General features: G+C 39.0%; 1 protein-coding gene across 2 annotated transcripts in view; it reads right to left on the bottom strand.

Moving 5' to 3' along the window:
- LOC121853491 (kinesin-like protein KIF3A) overlaps positions 1-24,269 on the bottom strand; it is an 85,938-nt gene that overhangs the window by 7,181 nt on the left and 54,488 nt on the right. Inside the window, exon 13 of one of the 2 annotated variants that reach the window (XR_006086324.1) lies at positions 2,529-3,395. Coding sequence is in view for 1 of the 2 variants with exons in the window: in XM_042347640.1 (XP_042203574.1) it covers positions 3,255-3,395 (141 nt within the window). In the remaining variant the exon portion in view is untranslated. Of the gene's footprint in view, positions 1-1,649; positions 3,396-24,269 lie in introns of those variants that run through there. The other variant, XM_042347640.1, reaches the window with a different exon arrangement.

The raw sequence follows: 24,269 nt of genomic DNA, 5'->3' as shown, positions 1-24,269 counted from the left end.
CATTAAAGAGAAAGCCTTATCAATATATGAGGACCTAATGAAAAAAGCTGAAAATCCTGCTGATGTGGTTGCCTTTAGTGCTAGTAGTGGATGGTTTTCTGGTTTTAAGAACCGCTATGCTTTTCATAATGTAAAGTTATGTGGTGAAGCAACAAGTCCGCGGGCATTTCCTCCCACTGTGAAGAAATTGATTCAGGAAGGCTACACCTTAAACCAAATTTTTAATTTGGATGAAACAGGTTTATACTGGAGGCGCATGCCAACAAGAACTTACATTTCCAAGAATGAAGCACATGCTCCAGGCTTTAAGGCTGCGAAGGACCGTGTGACAGTGTTGTTGGGTGCAAATGCTAGTGGAGACTTAAAGCTTAAGCCTGTGCTGGTGTATCACTCTGTCAACCCGCGAGCTTTAAAGGGTTACATAAATTCTACTCTAGGTGTTCACTTTAGGTCAAGCAAAAAAGGTTGGATGATGGGACAAATTTTTTCTGACCTTCTTCTGGATGTTTTTGAAAGTGTTTTTAAAAATTATTGCAAGAAGAAGAATATAGATTTTAAGATTCTCCTCATTTTAGATAATGCGCCAAGCCGCCCTCCCACCATTGCTGAGCTTTCTGACAATATCAAAGAGCTCTTTCTACCTCCAAATACAACATCTTTCCTTCAATCAATAGACCAAGGAGTAATAGCAGCCTTCAAAGCCTATTATTTGAGGCGTACATTTAATAAACTTATTGCAGCTACTGAGGAAGGAAATGATAAGGTACAGTGTTCTTCAATTTTGGAAAAGTTTCAACATCAAGCATGCAATTGACATCATTGTGGAGGCCTGGGGTGTTGTAAGGACTGCTTGAGTGGAGTTTGGCGGAAGCTTCTCCCAGATTTAATTCATGATTTTACAGGCTTTGATGCATCAGCGGAGCTCCCAAAAATAAAAGAAAATTGTGTTTCTCTTGCAAAGCAAGGTGGGTTTGTTGAAGTGGAAAGTGCTGATGTTGAGGAACTGCTCGAGTCCCACTGTGAAGACCTCTCTACAGAAGATCTACAACAACTTGTTGCTGCTGGGGAAATAGAAGATGCCGAAGATGATGAAGTCAAGGATGCAAAACCACGAGAGCTTCCCACTTCTGTTTTGTCTTCTATCCTGAGGGAAGTTGATAAGCAGTTGCAGATCTTGGAAGGCAATGACTACAATGCAGAAAGGAGTAGGATTGCAGTTCGTGGTGTTAAATCTTTTTTGGCACCTTATGAACAGCTTCTTTGTGAAAGAAGAAAGATGGCAAAGCAGCAAACATTAGGCGTCTTTTTTAAGTTAACCCCCAAGAAGCAGTCTAAACCACAGTCTGAAGACAGTGAACCACAGCCATCCACTTCTGGAATTAGACGTTTTTTTTCATCCCTCCCATGCAACCAAAACTGCACCTGATGATGATGATGATGATGACAACTCTCAACTCCTGTCTGCATGACTCCTCAACCTCAACATCAACCTTCTCCCCCATCAAGTTATATTCATATTTTTTCAAGGTAAAGTGTAACATTTACTGTATGATTTGATTATCAGATATGAATTTAACATTTATTTAGACTGTGCTATCCTTTGTGTTAGGCTAACCACTAATTTTTTTTTATTTCGAGTAATCTGCACTTAACCCTATTTTCTCCATAAGCCCTGTTATTTCTATTGCGCGAATTTCTAGAACGCGAGGTTTTACAAGAACACAACTATCGCGTTATAGCAGAACAGACTGTACTGTACTGTACAAGCTGCCACTGAAACTACTAATGATAGTTGATGATTATTGTGTGATCACTTCATCAGAGACGCCTCTCCTCACAACACTTCATATAAATATGTTTTTCAAAGACACTTATATTATAAACTGACCATGATGTACCATGAGTAATATTACAGATCTTCAAAAGGCATTATTAAGAGCTAAACCATGTACAGATAGAACACTACACTGTACTACTGTACACAATACTGTACTAAAAGAGATTCATCTATTAGAACCCTGCTAAAGTGCTAAGACATTGAGGCACAACTTGAGGAAAACATTCTTGAGAAAACAGTTAAACTTAATAATGCAAACATTTATAGAAAAATAAAAGCTACTAAAGCATACCAATCAGCTAACTAATACAGGGTATTAATAAATAGCAGAGACAAAAATTAACATAGAAAATATGTCATACACAAAGTGCTCTTGACCTACAGGAATCTCAAATATAGAATCTACATTACATCTGGTGGTGGTATCTAGACTATACATGGAGGTCACAACTCCACTTTAAAATGTTTGAATTCCCTTAAATTTATATGGTCAGAGTTACTCCAATAATTATAATCAGTATATGTATATATATATATATATTATTTTTTTAAGCATCATCTGCCATCAGACAATCCTCTGTTTTTATTTGTTGAAAAAATACTGGACATGATAAGCAGCACCTACACACCTAATGAAATTATATTTGGTACCCATTTGTGAAAACAGTAAAATGCTACATTAAAAACTCACAGAAAATGGTACTAGGGTGGATTTCGCGAGGATATCTGCCGAGCTCGTCACCATCTGATGAGAACAACTCAGTCTTGCCAACCCATTCTTGCTTATGAAGATGCTAAAGCACCCGAGTGGGACACATTTCAGAGACTTCAAATATGTGAGAAACATTAATACAGTATACTGCACTGTATAGAAATTAAAAATAAAATAATAAATAAATACAGTAAATAAATAAATGAAAGAGAGCGTGAACTAAACCCAATTGTTCACTATTAGAATCCTCTCTTTGTGACATCCTACAGTCATTTAATCTTAACTATGATGAGGAATCTTCTTCAAACTGAAGTATAAAGATATAAAAAATAGGTTGACTATGCAACAAGAGACAATAAATTATAAATTATTGCAAGAAATGTACAATTACCTTTATCTTGTAAGTTCCACTGAAACTGATACTGTACACGCAGACATTTGTCAACAGTAAACCCACATAGTGGGGATAAAAGTCACATCATATATATAAGACAAATTATAATACATATCAACTTTAAAATATGACACAAGGAGACTGCAATATCAAATTACCTTTGCTATACGTAATTACATTAAATAATAAGCTAAACTCTACTTGCATCAATGGTGGTGACCTACCTTATCTTATATGCCATTTAATCTATATACTGTACTGTACTGTACTGGGTATTGATTGCCAGTATTAAGCACAAATAATATGTTGGACTATTTATCATACTTTCTGGCAGATTTACAATGTTTTGGTCGTGGGATACCTGACTTCTTCCTGCGGGGTTTGGCAGGCGGTCGAGAGTAAACATCAGGACTGTAGGATTGGTAGACCTGCCACATATCACCATCTTGGTTCTGTAAATGTAATAATAACATTACACAGTTATGTGACATATTGGGATGAGTAACTATAACTAAGGTCTATGTGCAGAGTAACCACTTCGAAATATTATAGTGTACACAAGTGCTGCTAAGAAAAACTGGTTCCAGAAAGTTAAAACAAAAAAAAATCTGAAACCAATGTGCACTTCTAAAGATGGTAAGGAAACTTTTACACAAGAAATGATTAAACTCTTGTGAAAACTGCACAAGTTTACATGACCAGTACCTTTACATACACACTATAGATGGACAGGTGGGGTACAGCCTTACAAACACCTTACATTTTTTCTTCAGTGTTGACAGAGTACAGATGGTTAGGCACAGTATAGTTGACCCTCGAAAATTCATGAGTTAAAGACTGAGCAACATACCCATAACTATGAATTTTTAAAGTTAAGGACTTTTAGGGAAAATTAAGTTTGGGACGGAGAAACATCACCTGAACTCTGCCATAGAAGGAAAACCCAAACATCACATGAACTCTGCCATAGGAGGAAAACCCAAACATCACCTGAACTCTGCCATAGAAGGAAAACCCAAACATCACATGAACTCTGCCATAGGAGGAAAACCCAAACATCACCTGAACTCTGCCATAGAAGGAAAACCCAAACATCACCTGAACTCTGCCATAGGAGGAAAACCCAAACATCACCTGAACTCTGCCATAGAAGGAAAGAACTCTGCCATAGAAGGAAAAACCCAAACATCACCTGAACTCTGCCATAGGAGGAAAACCCAAACATCACATGAACTCAGCCATAGAGGAAAAACCCAAATGATCACCTGAACTCTGCCATAGAAGAAACCCAAACATCACCTGAACTCTCTGCCATAGAGGAAACCCAAACATCACATGAACTCAGCCATAGGAGGAAAACCCAAACATCAACGAACTCTGCTGAGAGGAGGAAACCCCAAACATCACCTGAACTCTGCCATAGAAGGAAAAACTCAAACATCACCTGAACTCTGCCAGGTAGAAGGAAAAACCCAAATATCACCTGGAATCCCCTGCCATAGAAGGTTGAAAACCCAAACATCACCTGAACTCTGCCATAGAAGGAAAACCCAAACATCACCTGAACTCTGCCATAGAAGGAAAACCCAAACATCACCTGAACTCTGCCATAGGAGGAAAACCCAAACATCACCTGAACTCTGCCATAGGAGGAAAACCCAAACATCACCTGAACTCTGCCATAGGAGGAAAACCCAAACATCACCTGAACTCTGCCATAGAAGGAAAACCCAAACATCACCTGAACTCTGCCATAGGAGGAAAACCCAAACATCACCTGAACTCTGCCATAGGAGGAAAACCCAAACATCACCTGGAATCCCCCACATTGGAGGAAAACCCAAACATCACCTGAACTCTGCCATAGAAGGAAAAACCCAAAACATCACCTGAATCCCTGCCAGGAGGAAAACCCAAACATCACCTGAACTCGCCATAGGAGGAAACCCAAACATCACCTGAACTCTGCCATAGGAGGAAAACCCAAAGACACCTGAACTCTATAGAAGGAAAAAACCTAAACATCACCTGAACTCTGCCATAGGAGGAAACCCAAACATCACCTGAATCCCCTGCTGAAGGAAAACCCAACATCACCTGAACTCTGCCATAAGGAAAACCAAACATCACCTGGAACTCTGCCAGGAGGAAAACCCAAACATCACCTGAACTCTGCCATAGGAGGAAACCCAAACATCACCTGAACTCAGCCATAGAAGGAAAACCCAAACATCACCTGAACTCTGCCATAGGAGGAAAACCCAACATCACCTGAACTCTGCCATAGGAGGAAACCTGCAAACATCACCTGAACTCTGCCATTGGAGGAAACCCAAACATCACCTGAACTCTGCCATAGAAGGAAAAACCCAAACATCACCTGAACTCTGCCATATAGGAGGAAAACCCAAACATCACCTGAACTCTGCCATAGGAGGAAAACCCAAACATCACCTGAACTCTCGCTATAGGAGGAAAAAACCCAAACATCACCTGAACTCAGCCATAGAAGGGAAACCCAAACATCACCTGAACTCTGCCATAGGAGGAAACCCAAACATCACCTGAACTCTGCCATAGGAGGAAAACCCAAACATCACCTGAACTCACATAGAGGAAACCCAAACATCACCTGAACTCTGCCATTGGAGGAAAACCCAAACATCACCTGAACTCTGCCATAGAAGGAAAACCCAAACATCACCTGAACTCTGCCATAGAAGGAAAACCCAAACATCACCTGAACTCTGCCATAGGAGGAAAACCCAAACATCACCTGAACTCTGCCATAGGAGGAAAACCCAAGTACGTAATGAGCAAATGTCATCGGTAATGATCACGAGAATGATGTACAGGCAGCAGGAGGTGGTGGTGAGGAGATGGAGGTAGAGGTAAAAGGAAGGGTGGGTGGGTGGGTGGGTGGGTAGGGTAGATTGGGTGGGTCAATGATGCAGATACACAAGAGATAGTGGTGGTAAAAGAAGGCAAGTCTACCTCAGTGACAGTGGTGTCTGAACCTTTATAAAACTGTACAGTACTATGGTTATTTTTCCTTCAAGAACAGTCAACAACTAGGAATTATTTGACCTAAGAGTACACTACAGTATCTCCATGATTAGGTCACTGTCATGCTTTTCAAAAGTCTGGCAACAATAAAAGGCACGGTGGAAGTGTATATTTACTAAGAAATAACAAATAAGATTCCTCGGGTTCTTCTCATAATTCAAACCATCTTAAAACTAATGGGAGTAATGCACGCACACCATAGCTGTTTTCTTTATTTGCCCCCATACAAGCCAATCTCTTTGGAACTTTATGGGCCACAGATATTTACAATGGGCCGTAAACTACTCAAAAAGTGGGATAAACTGGGGTACAGTAAGTCCTTCTACAGTATCATGAATTATCGAGGGTTGACTGTAGTTGGTGTTGCATAATTATTATATAAAAAACATAAACTTACTCATAACCTCAAAAGATTTACAAGATAGAGTTATGTCTTCTTTTATAAATAATTGATGATTTCTTTAAATAACACAAAAAGTTTTAACCACACAGTCACACACATATGATGTATAAATGGCCAGTGGTGCGTCAAGGCCGCGACCCTTCATAATTCTAGTCTTTACAGACCATCTGAAGAACAGCCTCCCAAGTGCTCACCTGAAGAGTCACCCTCCCAGCTTAACCAGCCTTAAGTTCTGAATCCTAACCACTCCAAAACCCTCTGGAAGAGGGGGGAGGGGTTAATGTTCACGTGATCCATAAAGACTAGAATTCTGAAAGGTCTCATTTGTGGTCTTGGTCTTGACTACACTGCTGTTCGAGACAATGTGAACCCTCATGTAGAGTATTTGTACACTTGAGGAGTCAAATGTCCTCTAAACATCCATATCATGACCTCTTCCTTTAACAGCACAATATAGATGCTCTATGCTAATATAGCATGCATGAAGCTGAAGCACTATTAGGTGAGAAATATGTAATAACTTTTCATACTCCTACCTGTCATCTTGGCTTTACATCCACACTCACACACATACACACCTACATTCATACACCCACACAGAAATCCACACAATCACTTGCATGCATACACCCACACACATATAAAAAAAATAATGGTTGCCCTGTGTTCGAGGATGGCCGGCTCTAGAGCTACCTAGGCATGAATTTGTTTAAGATGTGGCAGCTATCGCCAACACAACAACCACACCCTGAATTAAAGAGGTGTGTGACTCAAGGTCAAGGAGTAATTCAAGAAGACCGGACAACTCGCCAATTGCACTGGCCATCCATTACCCCGGAACACGATCCATAAATTGAGTAACATCTAGGTTCCCAGTTACTGCTGGGTAGACAGAGGCAAATAGCATAAAGAAACTTGCCCATAGTTTCACAATGCCTGAATTGAATCCAGGGCCATTCTCTTGCAATGTGAGCTGTTGACCATTACGCAGCATATCCACACACTCTCACACATAAATACCTACATCCATATACCCAGACATATTTACACTCACATCTATACAAACACACAAACATACACCCAAACACACCTACAGCAACACACACACACACACACAAAGCCACCCTAGAAGGATATGTTAATAAGTTAAACTCAGTCATAAACTCCTCAGTTTTAACACATGAACATAAAAAAATATTAATCTCATTGCTGTTTATCCTCGTAAGCTGTAGCACCAAGCTCTTCACATTACTCCATCATCTAGCATTATCCTATTGCTGATGTTACTAATGAATGTTTCTTACTGAATACATTATTTCTTTCTAGTGCCAGGGTTTCAGTCTGTAATTAACAGTCAAGTCTAGTTTCTTATTAGAGTATTCAATTCCATGCTTAATTATATACAGTGAACCCTCACTTTACGCGGTCAATTGAACCCACGGCGGCCCGCGTAAAGTGAACAACATAACATATGGGATTAATTGAAATAGAGACCGGGCCGACCCCCAAACTCCACTTTTTCAGACACAATAACTACGTTGTAGTAAAAATAACTTCTTAATTTTATGATGGTATGCACACACAATCAATAATTAAGAGAAATATCAATAATATTAGGTTTTTTAACACTTACATTAGTAGAAAAGATGGCTGGGCACACGGGGATGGGGGGTTGGTTCCGAGGCAGAGGGCAGATTATTGGCCCTCACCTGTGTCACTTGTATCACTATCCACCACAGAGGCTTGCAGGGCCTCTTTGTCAAACCCCTCAAAGTCCATATAAGTCCATATCCTCACTATCATTATCACTATCACTGACCTGGGCCGGCTGTGGTGGGTGGCGGGTGAAGAACTCGGTAATGTTTTGATGATAATAATAATAATAATAATAATAATAATTAATGGTTTATTGAAAGAGCTTGGCAGCCAGAAGGCTGAAAATATACAGTTACATATTTGGGGAATGGGTTACGAATTACAAATAATATAAAAGTAACATAAGTGACACAAATAAGACATAATAACTAGATGGGGAAAAGCTCAAACTACAGGGCATTTCAACATAGTGACAGTGCAAGGAGTAGTGTTTACTGGGAGTGAATACACTGATTTATTACAAGTTATTGATAATTTTTACAATGGTTGGGACTGGGCTGTTCTTATAGCGATCAGTTCGTGCACGTATGGGCTGGATGCGGTTGTGGTGTCGAACAGCAATTCTCAGACTAGGGATCTCAGGTGGTAGTAGGAGCCGGTGATGGTAGAAGCTTCTTACCAAATTTGCAGATGAGGTCGTGGTGATGGTCAGTGAGAGAGTCGAAAGGGTCAGTGTGTTGAGCGCTTCTTGATATGTGGAGTAGGAAGGGGAGAGAATAATCTTGCATGCCCTCTTTTGCACTTTTTCTAGGTGTTTACGTTGTGTGGCATTTAGGGAGGAAGACCAGGTGGAGGGAGGCATAGGTGAGCTTGGGAAGTATGAATGTTGTGTAAACACTGAGGAGCTCGTGTGCAGGAACTCGAGGGACTTGAGTCGGCGGAGGAGGTGGGACGGAAACTGGAGGATTTGATAACTTCACTGACGTGTGGTTTCCAATTTAGTTTGTTGTCTATGGTGACGCCGAGGAGCTTCGTGGAATCTACAACCTGGAGTGTGTTCGGACCTAAGTAATGGAAGGAGGTGGGACAATGTCGGAGGAGAGGTTGATGTGCATAACCATGGTCTTGGTATGGTTGATGGTGACATGGTTGTTGGTGGCCCAGTTTTGGAGACTTCAATAAATCCTGAAGGGCGGTATAGTCGGGAGCAGAATTGTTGACGCTGATCCCAATGGTGGAGTCGTCGACATATTTCCAGCGAGCAGGGGTTTCTCTTAGGGCATCATTGATGAGCATAAGGAAGCAGAGTGGTCCCATCTTGGTGCCTTGGGGGACGCCACAGGTGAGTGACTGAAAGGTGGAGACAGCCCCTCGGAAGCGTACAGCTTGGCGTCGGTCACTGAGGAAGTCTGTAAGCCATGGTATAAGACTTCTCCGAAGCCCGAGGTCAATTGCTTTGTTGATGATTATATCGTGGTCGACTAGGTCGAACGCTTTAGTGAAATCAATGAAGGCGACAGCTACAGACGTTTTTCGTTTCTCGAGATGGCGGTATATGTAATCGAGAAAGCTGACAAGACGGTGATGGTGGAGGAAGTTTTCATGTTGCTTAAATTGCTGAGGTCTCGACTCCTGCAATATCAGCATAAAGCGGTCGAACAAAACTTTCACAGATTAGGCTGGGTATTGGGGTGATTGCAATAGGTCGTAGCTGATTTAAGGATTGTGGGCTGGTTGACTTGGGCACTGGTGATACATAAAGAGGTCTTCCAGTCAGCTGGGCATCTGGCTTGACTGAGAGAAGCATTGATGATGGAGCATAGGGGTTTAGCAAGCTCCGGGGAGAACTCCTTGAAGAGTTTCATTGGTAAGTCAATGGGGGTGGTAGAGCGTTTTAATTTTAGTTTGTCCAGGCGTTTTGCTATGTCAAATTCTTCTACTAAGTCAGTGGGAAGGGGGGCTGGTAGGTAAGCAGGGAGAGTGGTTGTGTCAAGCCGTGGGAGCGTCTGGCATATAGTAGCGAAATGTTTATTTGTTTGCTCAGCTGCGTCAACATTAGTGAGATGGCTAAGGAAGGGGAGGGGGTGTGTCATATTGTTTAGTCCACAGAGTTCTTTAAGCTTACCATACCATTGACTGATGTTGGTCTGCTTCAGGTGTTGTAATTTGGTTGGGTAGTGGGACTTCTTTGCAGTGCGTATTTCGCGGATGACTCTGTTGCGAAGTGACCTGTAGCGGATGTGGTCATTGAGATGAAAGGCTCTGTCTCTCTGTTGCATAAGTCTTTTGATCCGAGGTGTGATCCAGGGCAAGTCAGCTGGGTGAGATCTGACGGACTTCTCGGGGAAGAAGTGGTGGTGAGCTTCCGTGGTGGTGTTGGTATAATTTATCCATTTGGTTTCCACGTCATCCACGCTAAGTACTTCAGTCCAGGGATGGTGAACTATCCACTGCCCGAAGAGGCGCACTGCAGAGTCAGTAATCGGACTGGGCGACCTTGTGCGCACCCTGCTCGCGCCGCTCTCCGCGTAAAAGGGTACACACACCGCGGAAAGTGAGCATTCCGTGTTCGGCAGGGTACCGCGTAAACGCGTAAAGTGGGACCGCGTAAAGCGAGGGTTGACTGTATAATAAATTGGGAAGAAGGGATGGGACAGGTTATTATTTTGAAATTCTGGCCTTAAGTCAATTTAAACTGAACACTAAGAAGTCTTCCTATTACAGTACAGTATTAAACCTTTACTTTTAACCACTCAATATTATGCAGGAACCATAATCTATGTACTTGATGTATTTCTGCATCATTTTCTCCATAATAGAGATTAATTTACAAAGTGTTTTAAGTGTTACATGCACTGCTAAACTGATTATGGAGTTGCTTCTGAAAACACCATCGCTGGATCTTACTCTTATCAACTTTGTATATCAAGAATGTACAAGTGTTAATTTTTTTCACACAAACAAAAGCAACAACAGTGATTTCTCAGAAGATCGTCATAAACCCCTTCACTACGGGAACCCCACTTTTCATATTTTATCTTGCTACTGTCAGATGATTTTTCACTCAGCTCACAGGGGTCCCCATACACAAGAGGTTAAGCTGGGTAACCTCAGTTGTTCATGGAAGGCAACAGTATTTCCTCCCATGGACATTAATTTTCTTCATCAAAATTATTCTAAATACTTCTTGCTGGAGAGGACCCAACTGCCATACTCTACACAAACCATTAACCTATAGTTAATTCTTTTTAGTTGACAATACAAGCCCTACAACCCCTGCAGCTCATTGGCTTATACATAGCATTCAATTAATAATGATACATCACAAATAAATGTAACTGTTAAGGATACCCAGTTCTGGCTCACTTTAATAATGAATTTAATGTCTGTACTGATATAACTGCTTGAAAACATTAACTTTCAAGATAGAAGTGGGAAAAAAAAATAAAGAATACTAGTTAGATCCAAATTCACAAAGAAATTCAGGCTTCTTAGCCTATAACCGACAGCTAAAAATTAACAAACAAAGAAAACAATGACTAGTGTGCAGTCTACCTGGACCACCACACACCATCATCATCTCCTCAACTGATCCACAAAACTCTAGCCTTCCTTATGTCCTCCTTTTATCACCCCACACTTATGATACAGATGCTCTTAATCCTCATAGGGGCAATATTGCATTAAAGTACAGTTGCATTTCATATCATCATCATTCATCTTCTTTAACGACTACTGTACCCTGTTACTTAATCCCTTTCAGGAGTATTTTTGTACCTAATTTGATCTAACTAGCCATTTCCTATATCCAGTCTCATGTGCCTTACCTCCAGCCACCTCCACTACACTATAGCAGAATAAACCACTTAATTTTATTTTATTAATTTAATCTATTATTTCTCACCATTATCAGCTTATCATTTGGGTAGTTGGTCTGTTGTTTGTTACTTTATTAACCTTATTGCCTTGTGTTTAGCAACTGTTTCCTTTATATACAGTGCTGGGAAAGTCTTAAATGTCGTCAGGGTTTTATTTATTTATTTATTTATTGGGGGAGGAGGTCTTTCTTCACCGAGACCTAATGATCACCGCTGACTGACATTTAAACCTAATCTATATTCAACACCTGGATATCGTCTTAAAATTACTCCCTCGATCTATAGGTAATGTTTCGAATTACCCGTGTTTCCAAACTTTAGAAATCTTCAAACTCTGGCCATTTTATCCGGGCAATTAAAAAAAGAAAAGAAAAAAGAAGCAAAACAAATCACCAGTTGTGTTCAAAGCAGGTCAGTGTTAGTGCTTTGTTTTAGACTCCACTCTTATCAACTAAAACTGCAATCCTCTGTCACTTACGACACCCCAAAATGTGAACCATGAATGCCTTATCCCCTCTAGCATTGTTTACTCAAGAGAAGAAAATAATACAAACAATAAGAACGAAACACTGCGATGACTGGATCCAGCTGGGACTATAAACAAACTCATGCATGGATAAAGGTGTACTGTACTCTACTGCACCTCAGACACGTGGTCTTGAAAAGTTCAGCGTTAAGTGAACACAAGTTTACCAGAGATCTATTTAATTAACCAATAATAATCGTGTTTTAATATGAACAAAATTGGGAATAACCTGAAGACTTTCTACCCTAGTTTATTTGAGCTGAGATTAACCACTCCAACACTATTTGGGGGATAGGATAGGTCATACCGTGTCGTGTTATGTTAGATCAGGTTATGTTATGTAAGGTCAGGTTATATGTTATGTAAGGTCAGTTAATGTTATGTAAGGTCAGGTTATGTTATGTAAGGTCAGGTTATGTTATGTAAGGTCAGGTTATGTTATGTAAGGTCAGGTTTGCTTAAGTTAGGTTAGGTTAGCATCAGGATGGCTAATCTTTAAGTGAAATAAGCTGAGGTGGAGATTCTTCAGGTGATCCAAAATTCACACACCACAGTACTTTATATATTTCATACCGAGTCATCTGGTAACTACATCTTCTAACCTTCCATTTATTTACCTTTACCGTGCAGCATTTTAGTTAATAGTCTACGTACATACAGTGTTCGGGCAGAATATTTCAACAATTTAGAAATTAATAAATCTCATGTGATAACGGATATACTACCACCTCCTGTGATTATAATTTGCATTTAAACAGTTTTCCAATTCTTCATATTTTTTTTTTTTACATCTTAAGGAAATACTGAGAATAAAAATTCTTAAGTCAACATTTTCAAACTGAGTAAGGCATCATATGAGGTGAGTAAGGCATCTTCTGAAGTGAGTAAGGCATCATATGAGGTGAGTAAGGCATCATCTGAGGTGAGTAAGGCAGCAGTAATAAGGAAGGTAAGATATTGTACACAAATAATGAGCACCAGACCACTAGACACCAGTAACTTAAAACCAACAACTGTATGCTAGAAATATCCATGCCTTCTATGGCCTACATATACAGCATCAACAATCAACACCCAATCAACCATGTTACCTCATATTAGTCCTTTGTACTGTACTGTAAATTTCCTCTTGAGATATCACACTGAACATATTTTTTCTTCATGATGCAGTTAGTTGATGGTGAATTAACATGTCAAAAGTCATGTTTCCTTTATTATCATCCTATTATGAAGATTTTAATTATCAACGGAAATATCTTGACTTGTGGTTGATATGCTAAATTAATAATAACAATGTGGAATCCCTCTTGTGGCTGAGTCTGGGACTAGGAGGCTGGTAATGCTCCCACTAACCCACTGCTCTATACCCATGTTACTTTACCTCAATGCTTGTAACTAATCTGTCCTGTATTGCAACCATCACCCTGAGAGAGGGACTAGAGGCACAGAATAAGAGAAAATTTGGGGAATTAAAACAGCTTAAAGATCCAGACATTGGGCACAAGATTCTGATAACTGTCCCTGATGTGTAAGAGTCACCACCTGACAACACTACACACGCCTCTTCCACTTCACTCAACGTAAGGACACCGAGTGTTAATATACAAACAATATTCATTTAACAACCATAAGACGAAAACAATTTGTTATAATGTGAAGAGAAATTATAGGGATTATTTCAACCTAAGAGTTCCTTCCTCAGTGCAAGACTTGGGATCAATGCGTTAGGACAACCTCCCTGTAGGAGTCCCACCCTAGTGGCAACACATATGGAGGGTCATAATCTAGACTGGGAAATAGTCCAATCAATGTAACTGCTCACAATGAATACAATCCAATATGTAGTTGGTGATAGACAGCCTGAATGGTTCCTATAGGTTCTAACAGAATAAGGAAGACCATTTAATATCCTCATAAAGGAAAATATTATATGGTAGATTTGTTTACTCCTGGAGTAGTAAATCTCAGCGAGTCTGACCATTACTAAAAATTTCAGTTTATACCAGATAACTTTCTCTTAATTTCAATTCTGATTGGAGGTGAGGCAGGATATCAAAACAATCAGACTACAGAGTGGCAGAGTAACTAATACAGTAAAAGTCCAAATATCCGGATGCCAGAAGTCCGGACCACCCGAGAATCCTGACTTTTCGAAAATTCAAACTTTTAAATTTTTCATTTTTTTATTTTTTAGCTGGCTTTTGTGTGCATGTGCGCATGCGTTGGCGCCACAGCTGCACAGTACCACGCGGTCGCCACCTTAAAACGAGCAATCAAACTGTGACAACATATGTAATTTTGAGTCCTACTCTTTCCATTTACAGAGCCCATAATAATGGCTCATAAAGTAGATAAACTTCGTTGTGTGAAGAGAAAGAACACGTTGAAACTGAGTGACAAACTTTAAATAATTAAAATAGAACTGGGTGATTAATACAGTATTACCCCGTGTATTTACTTTCCCGTGTAGCTTTACTTTACACGTTACACGGTTTCACTTTCTGCGATTTCTCATTTATTTATTTATTTCTCATTTACGCGGTACAAACCGCGGTGAAGTATAATTTATTTATTTTTTTTTTTTATTTAGCTCATAAAATTCATACAAATTACCCGGCCAGAATATAATTTACATTGCTGGAATTCTTACAATATGATGATCATTTTGAATATAAACATCATGGATTTTGCATTAGACATACAAATTTTAGATCTAATGTAATAATTTGGTTTACACAAAGCAAATATTTTATCATTTGTGCAAAATATATGAAGTTTACATTCAAAATATTCCCTGACCTGCAAGGAATCCAGAAATGTCAATTATATTATCCTAACTTTAGTCTGAGGTATTATTTATTACTAAACGTTAAAATCTAGAGTTTTCACCCAAACATTAATCAGAGAGGTAGGAGCTAGTGAGCTGGGAAGAGGGGGGAGGGGGGATTTGAGTCCATTATTTGAATGGACATTAATCTGGCGACTGTATTTCTCTTAAATATTAATTGTGTGAGCATACCATCATAAAATTTAGATGTTATTTTTACTACAACATAGGTATTGTGTCGGAAAAAGTGGAGTTTGGGGGTCGGGCCAGTCTCTATTGGAATTAATCCCATATGTTCTGTTGTTCACTTTACACGGTTTTCACTTTCCGCGGTACCCTGTGGGTTCAATTGACCGTGTAAAGTGTAAATCGGGGTACTACTGTACTGTTCTAATGGAAACATACGACATTGGAAAGTCTACAATTTATCATATAAAAAAGGCAAACAATAAAATTCTAGAAGTCACAGCTTTTTCTTTAAAACTGCTCGTTTTGATAAATGAAGCATGCTATATTTGCTAATGAATAAACTATCAAAATGTACCTGTTCATCTCTTCTTTATTCCTCCTTAAATTTGAATTTTAAAAGTACTGCCTGAGAATCCGGAAAATCCGAAAATCCGGACCAACCCAATCCCCAAGCAGTCCGGATTTTTGGACTTCTACTGTAAATTTACCTGAGTACAGTCCTGTACTCAAGTAACTTTTTGGGTATTTTTTAAAAAGTACTTAAATCTTTTAGTACCATTACTTTTACTGAAGTGTGGTTTTCTAGTAATTTTACTCCAATACAAATGAAAAATATAAATAAAGTCTGTGGCAAACTAATAATATATTTTTTAAATAATTAATTAATTATTAACCATAATAAAAGAGTTGTGTGGGTGAAGGGTATGGTATGGGTGGAGTCGTGAAGGGTATAAGTGTGGGAAGACACCATGAGGTCACATACATAGAGGTCTTGTGAGGTAAGGTGGGGTGATGTTAGGTCAGGTCAGGTGGCAGTGGCCATGACAGCAGACTTTCCCTTTGATCTTATTGTGCCTCTTTGTCAAACCCCTCAAAGTCCATATCCTCACTATCACTGACTTGGGCCAGCTGTGGTGGGTGGCGGGTGAAGAACTTGGTAATGTTTTGTTGACTGGGCAACCTTGTGCGCACCCTGCCTGCGCCGCTTCCCGCGTAAATGATGGAATGAACCGTGTAAATAAAAACTGTCGGTCTGGCAAGGTGCTGCGTAAATGACCAAACGCGTAAACCAAATCCGGGTAAATCGAGACTATACTGTACTTGTAATATGAAAATAAATAATTTTCCTCTAAACACTTACACTGAGGAACGTGTGACCCTGCCCAACTCCATAAAACATACTTAAATAATGAAGAATGTAACACTTATCAGCAGGTATGCCAAGTGAGCAATGGAATCACCTGCTCAGAGTGAGGGTGAGGCTGGGAATAAAGTGACTGATATCTGAACACCATTTGTGTCAACCCAAAAAGAAGGGCAAGATGCACACTTGCTGATGTGGCCTCCTCCTTCTAGATTAGAGGGCAACAGTTGGTGCTGGGAAGATGTTATTGTAAGATCAGTTTCAACAATTAATGTCAGGTCTGCATAGAACATCCATTTATGCAGTTTAACTGCAGCCACTTTAAATAGGTTGTACCATTAGTGAACCAACTGCAACAACACGAGAGCTGTGAATCTACACCACCATGTGCTCCACCATCCATACCTGTGCTGTGTACACACTATAAAACAGCTCCTAGGCTCAATCAACCTTCACCTCCCCAGTAATTCCTCAGCTGTCCAGATATATTACATGGCTCTATATTTTTCCAGCTAAGTATCTCAACTCATTTACCAAGTGCATTTACTTGAGAGGTGCTGTAGATTGGTTACCACATACTGTATACAATAGTATACACTCTGGGAAAATAGTGTTTGTATTGCATGAGTGGTTTACACATCTTTTAACAATGTGGTAACAAGCAGGTTAATGATTGGTTATTTGTGCCACCCAAGTGTAGCTAATATGCCACAATGTATGAGTCATCTTTCAATTCACTAGATGCAGGGATCTGACCGAAGACCTCCGAGACCACTGTTAACCTGCCGTGAGTACAGTATTGTCTTGTGTGACGTGTCGGGAGAAGAAACTTCTAATCCTGCCTTAAGGTAAGTCCACTACACAACAACATGGGGCATATCAGAATTTTTTGGGGGGGAAAATCTAATACAATAACTGGTTAACTACAGCTTGGTTGTTCAATGGGGGAACAGCACTGTCTTTGTGTTCAAGAACGGTATACAGCGATTATCACGTAGCTTAAGGCATATACAGTATAGTGAAGAAAGTCTACTTAAACCTGTAGATAAAACAAAAATAAATGTATTGCATTAAATAAAAAAAAATATATCGGCTGTTAATTTCCTGATGTAGCACGATGATTCCACTACCAACCAACTTGTAAGAATTGTATTAGTTACTTGAGTAAGTTGGGGGGGGGGTACCTTAGTCAACAAGTAGTCATCACCGTACACCTCACATAAATGAAATGTTTGTTTTCATTCATTTCATATTTATCTTTCACTGAGAATAAAGTTTACTTACATGATGTACTACAGAAAAATTAATAATCTCCCCAAATTATATACTGTACACCATGATATATGACTGATAAAACTTAGTAACATATCCTATTCTGCAGCAATGAAAAAGAAATATAAAAATCAGCATCCAGTATAAATAACAACATCTACCATCACTATATTTACACACAACAAAACTAAATATTTCATATATAAACATAATGAAGTATAAAGTTTTGCATTACATAATGTGTGAAGCATTAAGATACAGCACTTATAAAGTGAAGTCTGAACAACTATCTGCCTACAGCACATGGTTGTGGTCTATTGCAGAAAGATTTTAGAATGAGAATTATGAAAGCAGAAATTTCTTTGGGCATTAACCAAAAATGAGTTTTTGAACTTAACTCTATTTTAATGATTTAACAATACTGTACACTTGACAAATGATAATTTCTTTTTGTCAGAGAGAGAGGTCAATATTCAAACACTTACAGAAAATTTGTTTAATAAGGTAACTGCTTTAAATTAACCACTGAAGGAACTAAAATTGTCCAGTACAAGTATCAGGATTTCAAACATCAGATACTCAAAGTTGTGAAGAAACATCTCATCTTCTTCCTCCACTTTATATAATAAAGTTTCCCATATCATCATCATCATCATCATAGTTTTGCAGCCATGCTGCACAGTCTCTTGCAGTCTTTCTTGTTAGGTTCTTAACCCCTGGCCTTTGGGCTATGGTCGGCAAACCCTCCCTCCCCACGCAGGTATGTTTGGGAACATTTAAAAAAAGAAATAAAAAACAATTCTAGTCTTACAAACTGGCCATGAATGGTATAAACAGAAAATAAATAAATGTCCTTAACAAAGGTTGGCAACACCGGGTCTAGGGAGAATCGAGAACGTCCGTGAAGTGGTGTGTGTGTCGCAGTATTAATGAGGTAAACAACACTATTTTGGAGGCAGCACTTGTTTTACTATTATATTACTATTTACACTATTAATAATTAATCATTATTAAGGCTCTAGTAATTGACCATAATACTGTACTAGACATGAGCTTGGGGGTTGTGGGGTCAAAACACACGGTGATGTGAGTCAAGACCAAGGGTGAGATTCCTACATCACAAAAGCTGAGAAACTACTGAGAAAAGACTGGGAGGCTCTCATGTGTGAGTGAGTGAAGGATAAATACCTACTTGGCAACATAATCTAGCCAGGACCGTCCTCTTTATTCAAATAGGCCCGGGAAAGATTAAAACGTCATGTGACGTGACCCGAAGCCTGGGGGGTTAAATATAATGTCATTTCTTACAACCTCTCCCCATGTTATTCTTGTAGTGCCCCTGGTTCCCCTCCTTTCCACATTTAGGTTCATGCACCTCTTGACCCAACTGGTCTCATCCATTCTCTCCACATACCCAAACCATCTCAATCTGCCTCTACACAGGACATTGTGTCACACTGCACATCCACTTCACCTCATCCTCTTTAACAGCCCGTGTTTCACTACCATACAAATTCACACTTCTCACACCAGCTGCATACATTCTTCCTTTCACTTGGAGGGAAGGTCCTCTCACCATCTATAAAGGCAGCAGCTCCTTAACTTCATCTGGATCGTCTCAAAATGCACAATTTAACATTACTCTTATTCATCAAACATAAGACCTTTAGCCCCTTCACTACGGGATACGACTCATAATATTTAACTGGCTAAGAGCAGACAATTTTATTCAGCACCTAGTGACCCCCTGTGCCCAAGTGAGTAAATTTCATACAACATAAATATGCATCAGTAGGCAACAAGCAATATGTCAGTAATACTGTATAATGCCTTACTGTGTGATAGATTCAAATGCTACAAAAAAAGCTGCAGAGATTAAACTAACACTGGTATACTGTACAGGGTGTTCTATAAATAGGTACCCACTTGAAGATTCATTTAGTACTCAACAATTCCACTTCCCTTCCAACAGATGTCTGGATGCACTGAACAAAAATTTCTGATAACATTCCCCAACAAATGGATTGACTGTGATGGTGACAGTGATTGGCCTTAAGAATCCTTGGACCTGATTCCCTGTGATATATTTGGTGGGTTTCATCAAGACCAGAACTTATGGCATGCACCCACAGTCCTTGGAAGGATATACAAGACCACACCATTAATGATCTTCACAGAACATCTATACTATGTGTACAATTCACTGCGAGTCAAAAAAAAGTGCCTGTAATAGACCCCGGTAGTGAAGTAAGCCAGTGTGGTGTAAAGGTAAAACACACCTAAACTACACCCATTATCTAACTTCATATTACAAGCCTAACAATACTTGGTTGTATAAAGTCAATGCAAAATAAGTTATGAACAGGACAACAAATATGGTTGTGCTGAATGTGGGGTAACCTATCATCACATCACACTTCTGGCCTACACATACCTTGTCCTTACAACGCATCTGATAAATTCATATACCCATTAAATCACTCAACAGCACTCTAATAACACCTCAATGACTAAGATTTCAATGTTCCATAATAATATTGCAAACTGAATTTGTCACTTGAAGCATCCCATATTAATTCACAACACAAGAAGAACAATTAAATAACCTATATGAGTTAATAAGAACAATGTAATTTAGAGAAAGCCAGTCCTTCGAATAAGTTTTTCTTCTGTAGTACACTATCTGGGAAACGTGCCTTGATGCATCCCTAAGGTGTTATGGACCTACAGTATTGTTGTTAAAGGATGAAACTCAGTCTTATGGTTATGACTTTTACCTATCTGACTTAGCTACAACAAGTTGGATATCAGCAAGCTTATTTCATAATCAATCGACACCTATCGTTCTCAATAGGCAAACCTCCAATGAACCCCTGAACGGCTTCCAATGTTTCACTATGAAGAACTGTAAAGCACTAAAATATTGAGTGGTGGTGATTATGCTGAGCCCCATTATCCCAAGAAGAATTCCAGTCAGCTCCCTAATCTATATCCATAATGTGACCTTCCTTAGCCCTATGTTTGGCCTCCAAGTGGATATTCCCAGCCTTCCTATCACTGTTGTAGAGTCGGAACTGGGCATTATATATAAGACTTCTAAGGTGCTCTCTTAGCTGACAAGGCAAGGTGGCTTCTCCCTTTAGTAATCAAGGGTTACCTGCCTACCTGTAAAAACTGCTGTACTGTAAAGGGGTGTATGCACAATTAGCTCTGTTATAAAGGTGGTCATTTAGGGAACAGCCTGCTTCACGTGGCAAGAAGGCTGGACTGTTGCTTGTTACTACAGGTAGAAAATACAATATGACCCATGGCAGACACAGGAGCAATACAAAGAGTAAGTTGTTGTAACATCAAGATTTGTTTAATTCTCTCCTCCCAGACCATTCTCTGAAGACTGGGTTGTGGCGGGTGAGTTGTACTATTTGTGTCAAGGGTTAGCCTGGATGAACTCATAACCCTTGATGGGTACTATGTATATGTCTCCCTGACCTTGCATGAGACTATGAAGAAAGTTTCTCCTTAGCACAGGTAGTACACATATCTACTCAATGATGGGACCAGTAACTACATGATGACACAGTGAAATTAGTCCATGAAATCAAATCAGAACCCATTTAGGTATTTCTCTCTAAACATCAAAGTTGCTCTTACAACACTTCCTCCACACACCACCACCTCTGCACAGTCACAACCATTCCACTATAATTCACACGTCACCTTAATCTGTAGTTCCATCTTTCCTATAACATTCTTCTATGTCAACTTCTACATACAGTACTTCACTATAATTTAATTAATCATTCCCTCAATACTGTATTGTGCCTTTTAAAGATATCCTCAAGCTCTATACTCATCAAACAATCTATTCACTTGTTACAGAATCAATCTAAATACTGGACACTGCTGGCCAACTTTTATCATCCCAAATTACATAAACATACTGCACAATAGCCTGTACTGTACTACTTCCCAATGTATTTAATTTCATCTAATGATTATCTTTCTTCTTATTTCCCCTAAATCACTGGACAACTACCTGCTTTTTTAAACACTTCCTGACATCGATATCAGCTCCTGTTCTATCCATCTCATTAAATCACAGGAAAACTACCAGCTCTTAGAAACATTACTTTATCCACTTTGCCCCTTGTTACTAAAAATGAAGGTTTGATCCAGTAGTCTCATTTTATGGCAAGAGTACTTGTGTTTACTTATGCCATCCATCTAGCACCTAAGAGACCATGCATGATATTAGTGTAAATGTGTAACTTGTATTCAGATAGACCATCATCAACTGTGACCAAAATCAGTTGAAGAATAACAGCTTAAAGTGCATAGTAGGATACACAGGTGGTTCAGAACAGACGCACCACACACAGGATCTAATTACCGGTATTTCCCATACAGAGACCATCAATTTTGAGAACTATAAAAAGCTACTACCTTTAGATGATACAATAATACCTAATGAATGATAATTCACACACTGTCTTTCAATATGATAATTTGTTTCATAGTCTAATGTTTTTTCTTGGGTCCACAGAGCTACTGAAGCTTCCTGTAGTAACTTGAGCTTTGTCAAATCTAAATCTCATGATCCCTGTGTAGGTATTCAAGCAGAATTAACTTTTTTGGGTGGAAAGTTCTTAAATTAAACATCCCTTTAACATTCTCATGTACATTTAACTCAGAATATCAGAGACTTTGTAATTAATGACACATAATGCTTAACTGTATGTCCCAGACCAACAAGAAACATAGATATTCTTGTCATGTTACAGTCTGATTACTGGTAAAGGAGGATCTGGTAATGCCCAAAGATAATTTCATAAGCAAGCAATCACAGTACAGTAGTGTCTATATTCCTTCTAAAGCACCACAAAAATTACTTGTCGTCCTTTTAAAGAGGCCTGCCGCCTAGCTCTCAGGGTTGAGTCCACCTGTTACAGAAGTAAAGTGTTTGAAGTACTTTGTTTCCAAATATAAATCATCATTAAATACAACAGCACACAGCTCTCTGCAGAAAAAACTATGATCATCTCAGTCATGAGACTACCCTCCAAAATGAAATAACAATGTTATTATAATACGTACAGTACACACTTTGCCTCAGCCAGTCAGTGAATGAAGTCTTCCTAACAGCTGCCTCTTAAAAAAATGAAATTTTTTTCCAAATTTCATAATTTAAACTTCATGCATAAAGGCTGGTATAACCCATAAGCTTATCAATGGTGTTGTGTAGAAGTAGATAAAGTAAACCCCACACTTGAACACTGTATCATTTCTGAAATATTATGGGTCATACACCAAAACAGCTTCAACCTTATATTTTAGTATGATGAAGTAAGGGAGGTAGAGTACATAGTATTACAGTGTATCCTCAGATGGGTAAAAGTGATATACTGTACTGTACATAGTTGAGACCACGAACAAGATCATTTACAATTTCAGCCTTTATGGATCACCTGAAAATTAGCCCACTCCAATGGGCTCACTCATCCCAAACAGTAGCAATGCCAATCAAATGCTAAATATAAACAATAGGTGGCAGGTAGAGATTAAAGGGAGGGAGGCTCACATTTCAGTGAATACATTGTTTGTTACTGTCTTGTGGAAATTATTTTATCATTTACAATGGGGGACAATTACTGTTGCAGCCATAAAGTGTTTCAAAGGATTCAGAGAGGTGAGCTGTAAACTTACTTTCTGTCAATGTTGGTTGTTCATTAGTTTTCATGAACACTTTCTATATTTAATGCGTGTAATATTGATAACGATCTACTCTTCAGAATTGCTAGTTAACATGGACTGGATATATAAAATGAGCAGGACACTATTGTATTGTTGAAAATAAAAGGCTGAAACTTTTTAAGTTTGGGGTCAATATTAGATCTAGGACCACCCACGACATTTTGGACAAAATTATGTTTTCCTGTATATTTTGATGTTTATATTTAATTTTACATTCATTTCCTGGGTAAATACAACACATTCTTTATTAGTCAACTTGAACCCAAGAGACGAGCATGAAATTCATGAAAACCTTACCAACCCAACCTAATATAACCTACTGTAGGAAGCTGAGTTCACCTAATTTTCCTTCCAATAAATCACTGAAGATTGAAGAAAATCCCTTGTGACTAGTGGCATACAGAAGCATCTCAAGGTGAAGGGGAGGGTATATCCCTGTAGCTGCTCTCAAGAAGACATGGGGTAAACTCAGAAGAGAAGCATTTGCCCAAAAATACAGAAGAACAAAATATATTTATAGAAATTTTTTTAATTTAAATATGAAAAGAAATATCTCAAGTATTAAATCATGGGCGGTCCTAATATGAATGTTAACCGAGTTTTGGCTGCTAAAGCTAAATCATAAGAATTCTGAATATTAGACTACAGTAAGCCCTCCTACAACGTTAATTCAC

Source organism: Homarus americanus, unplaced genomic scaffold (assembly GCF_018991925.1).
Source record: "Homarus americanus isolate GMGI-L3 unplaced genomic scaffold, GMGI_Hamer_2.0 scaffold4896, whole genome shotgun sequence".
NCBI lineage: Eukaryota > Metazoa > Arthropoda > Malacostraca > Decapoda > Nephropidae > Homarus > Homarus americanus.
This window is presented reverse-complemented; position numbering and strand designations above follow the sequence as displayed.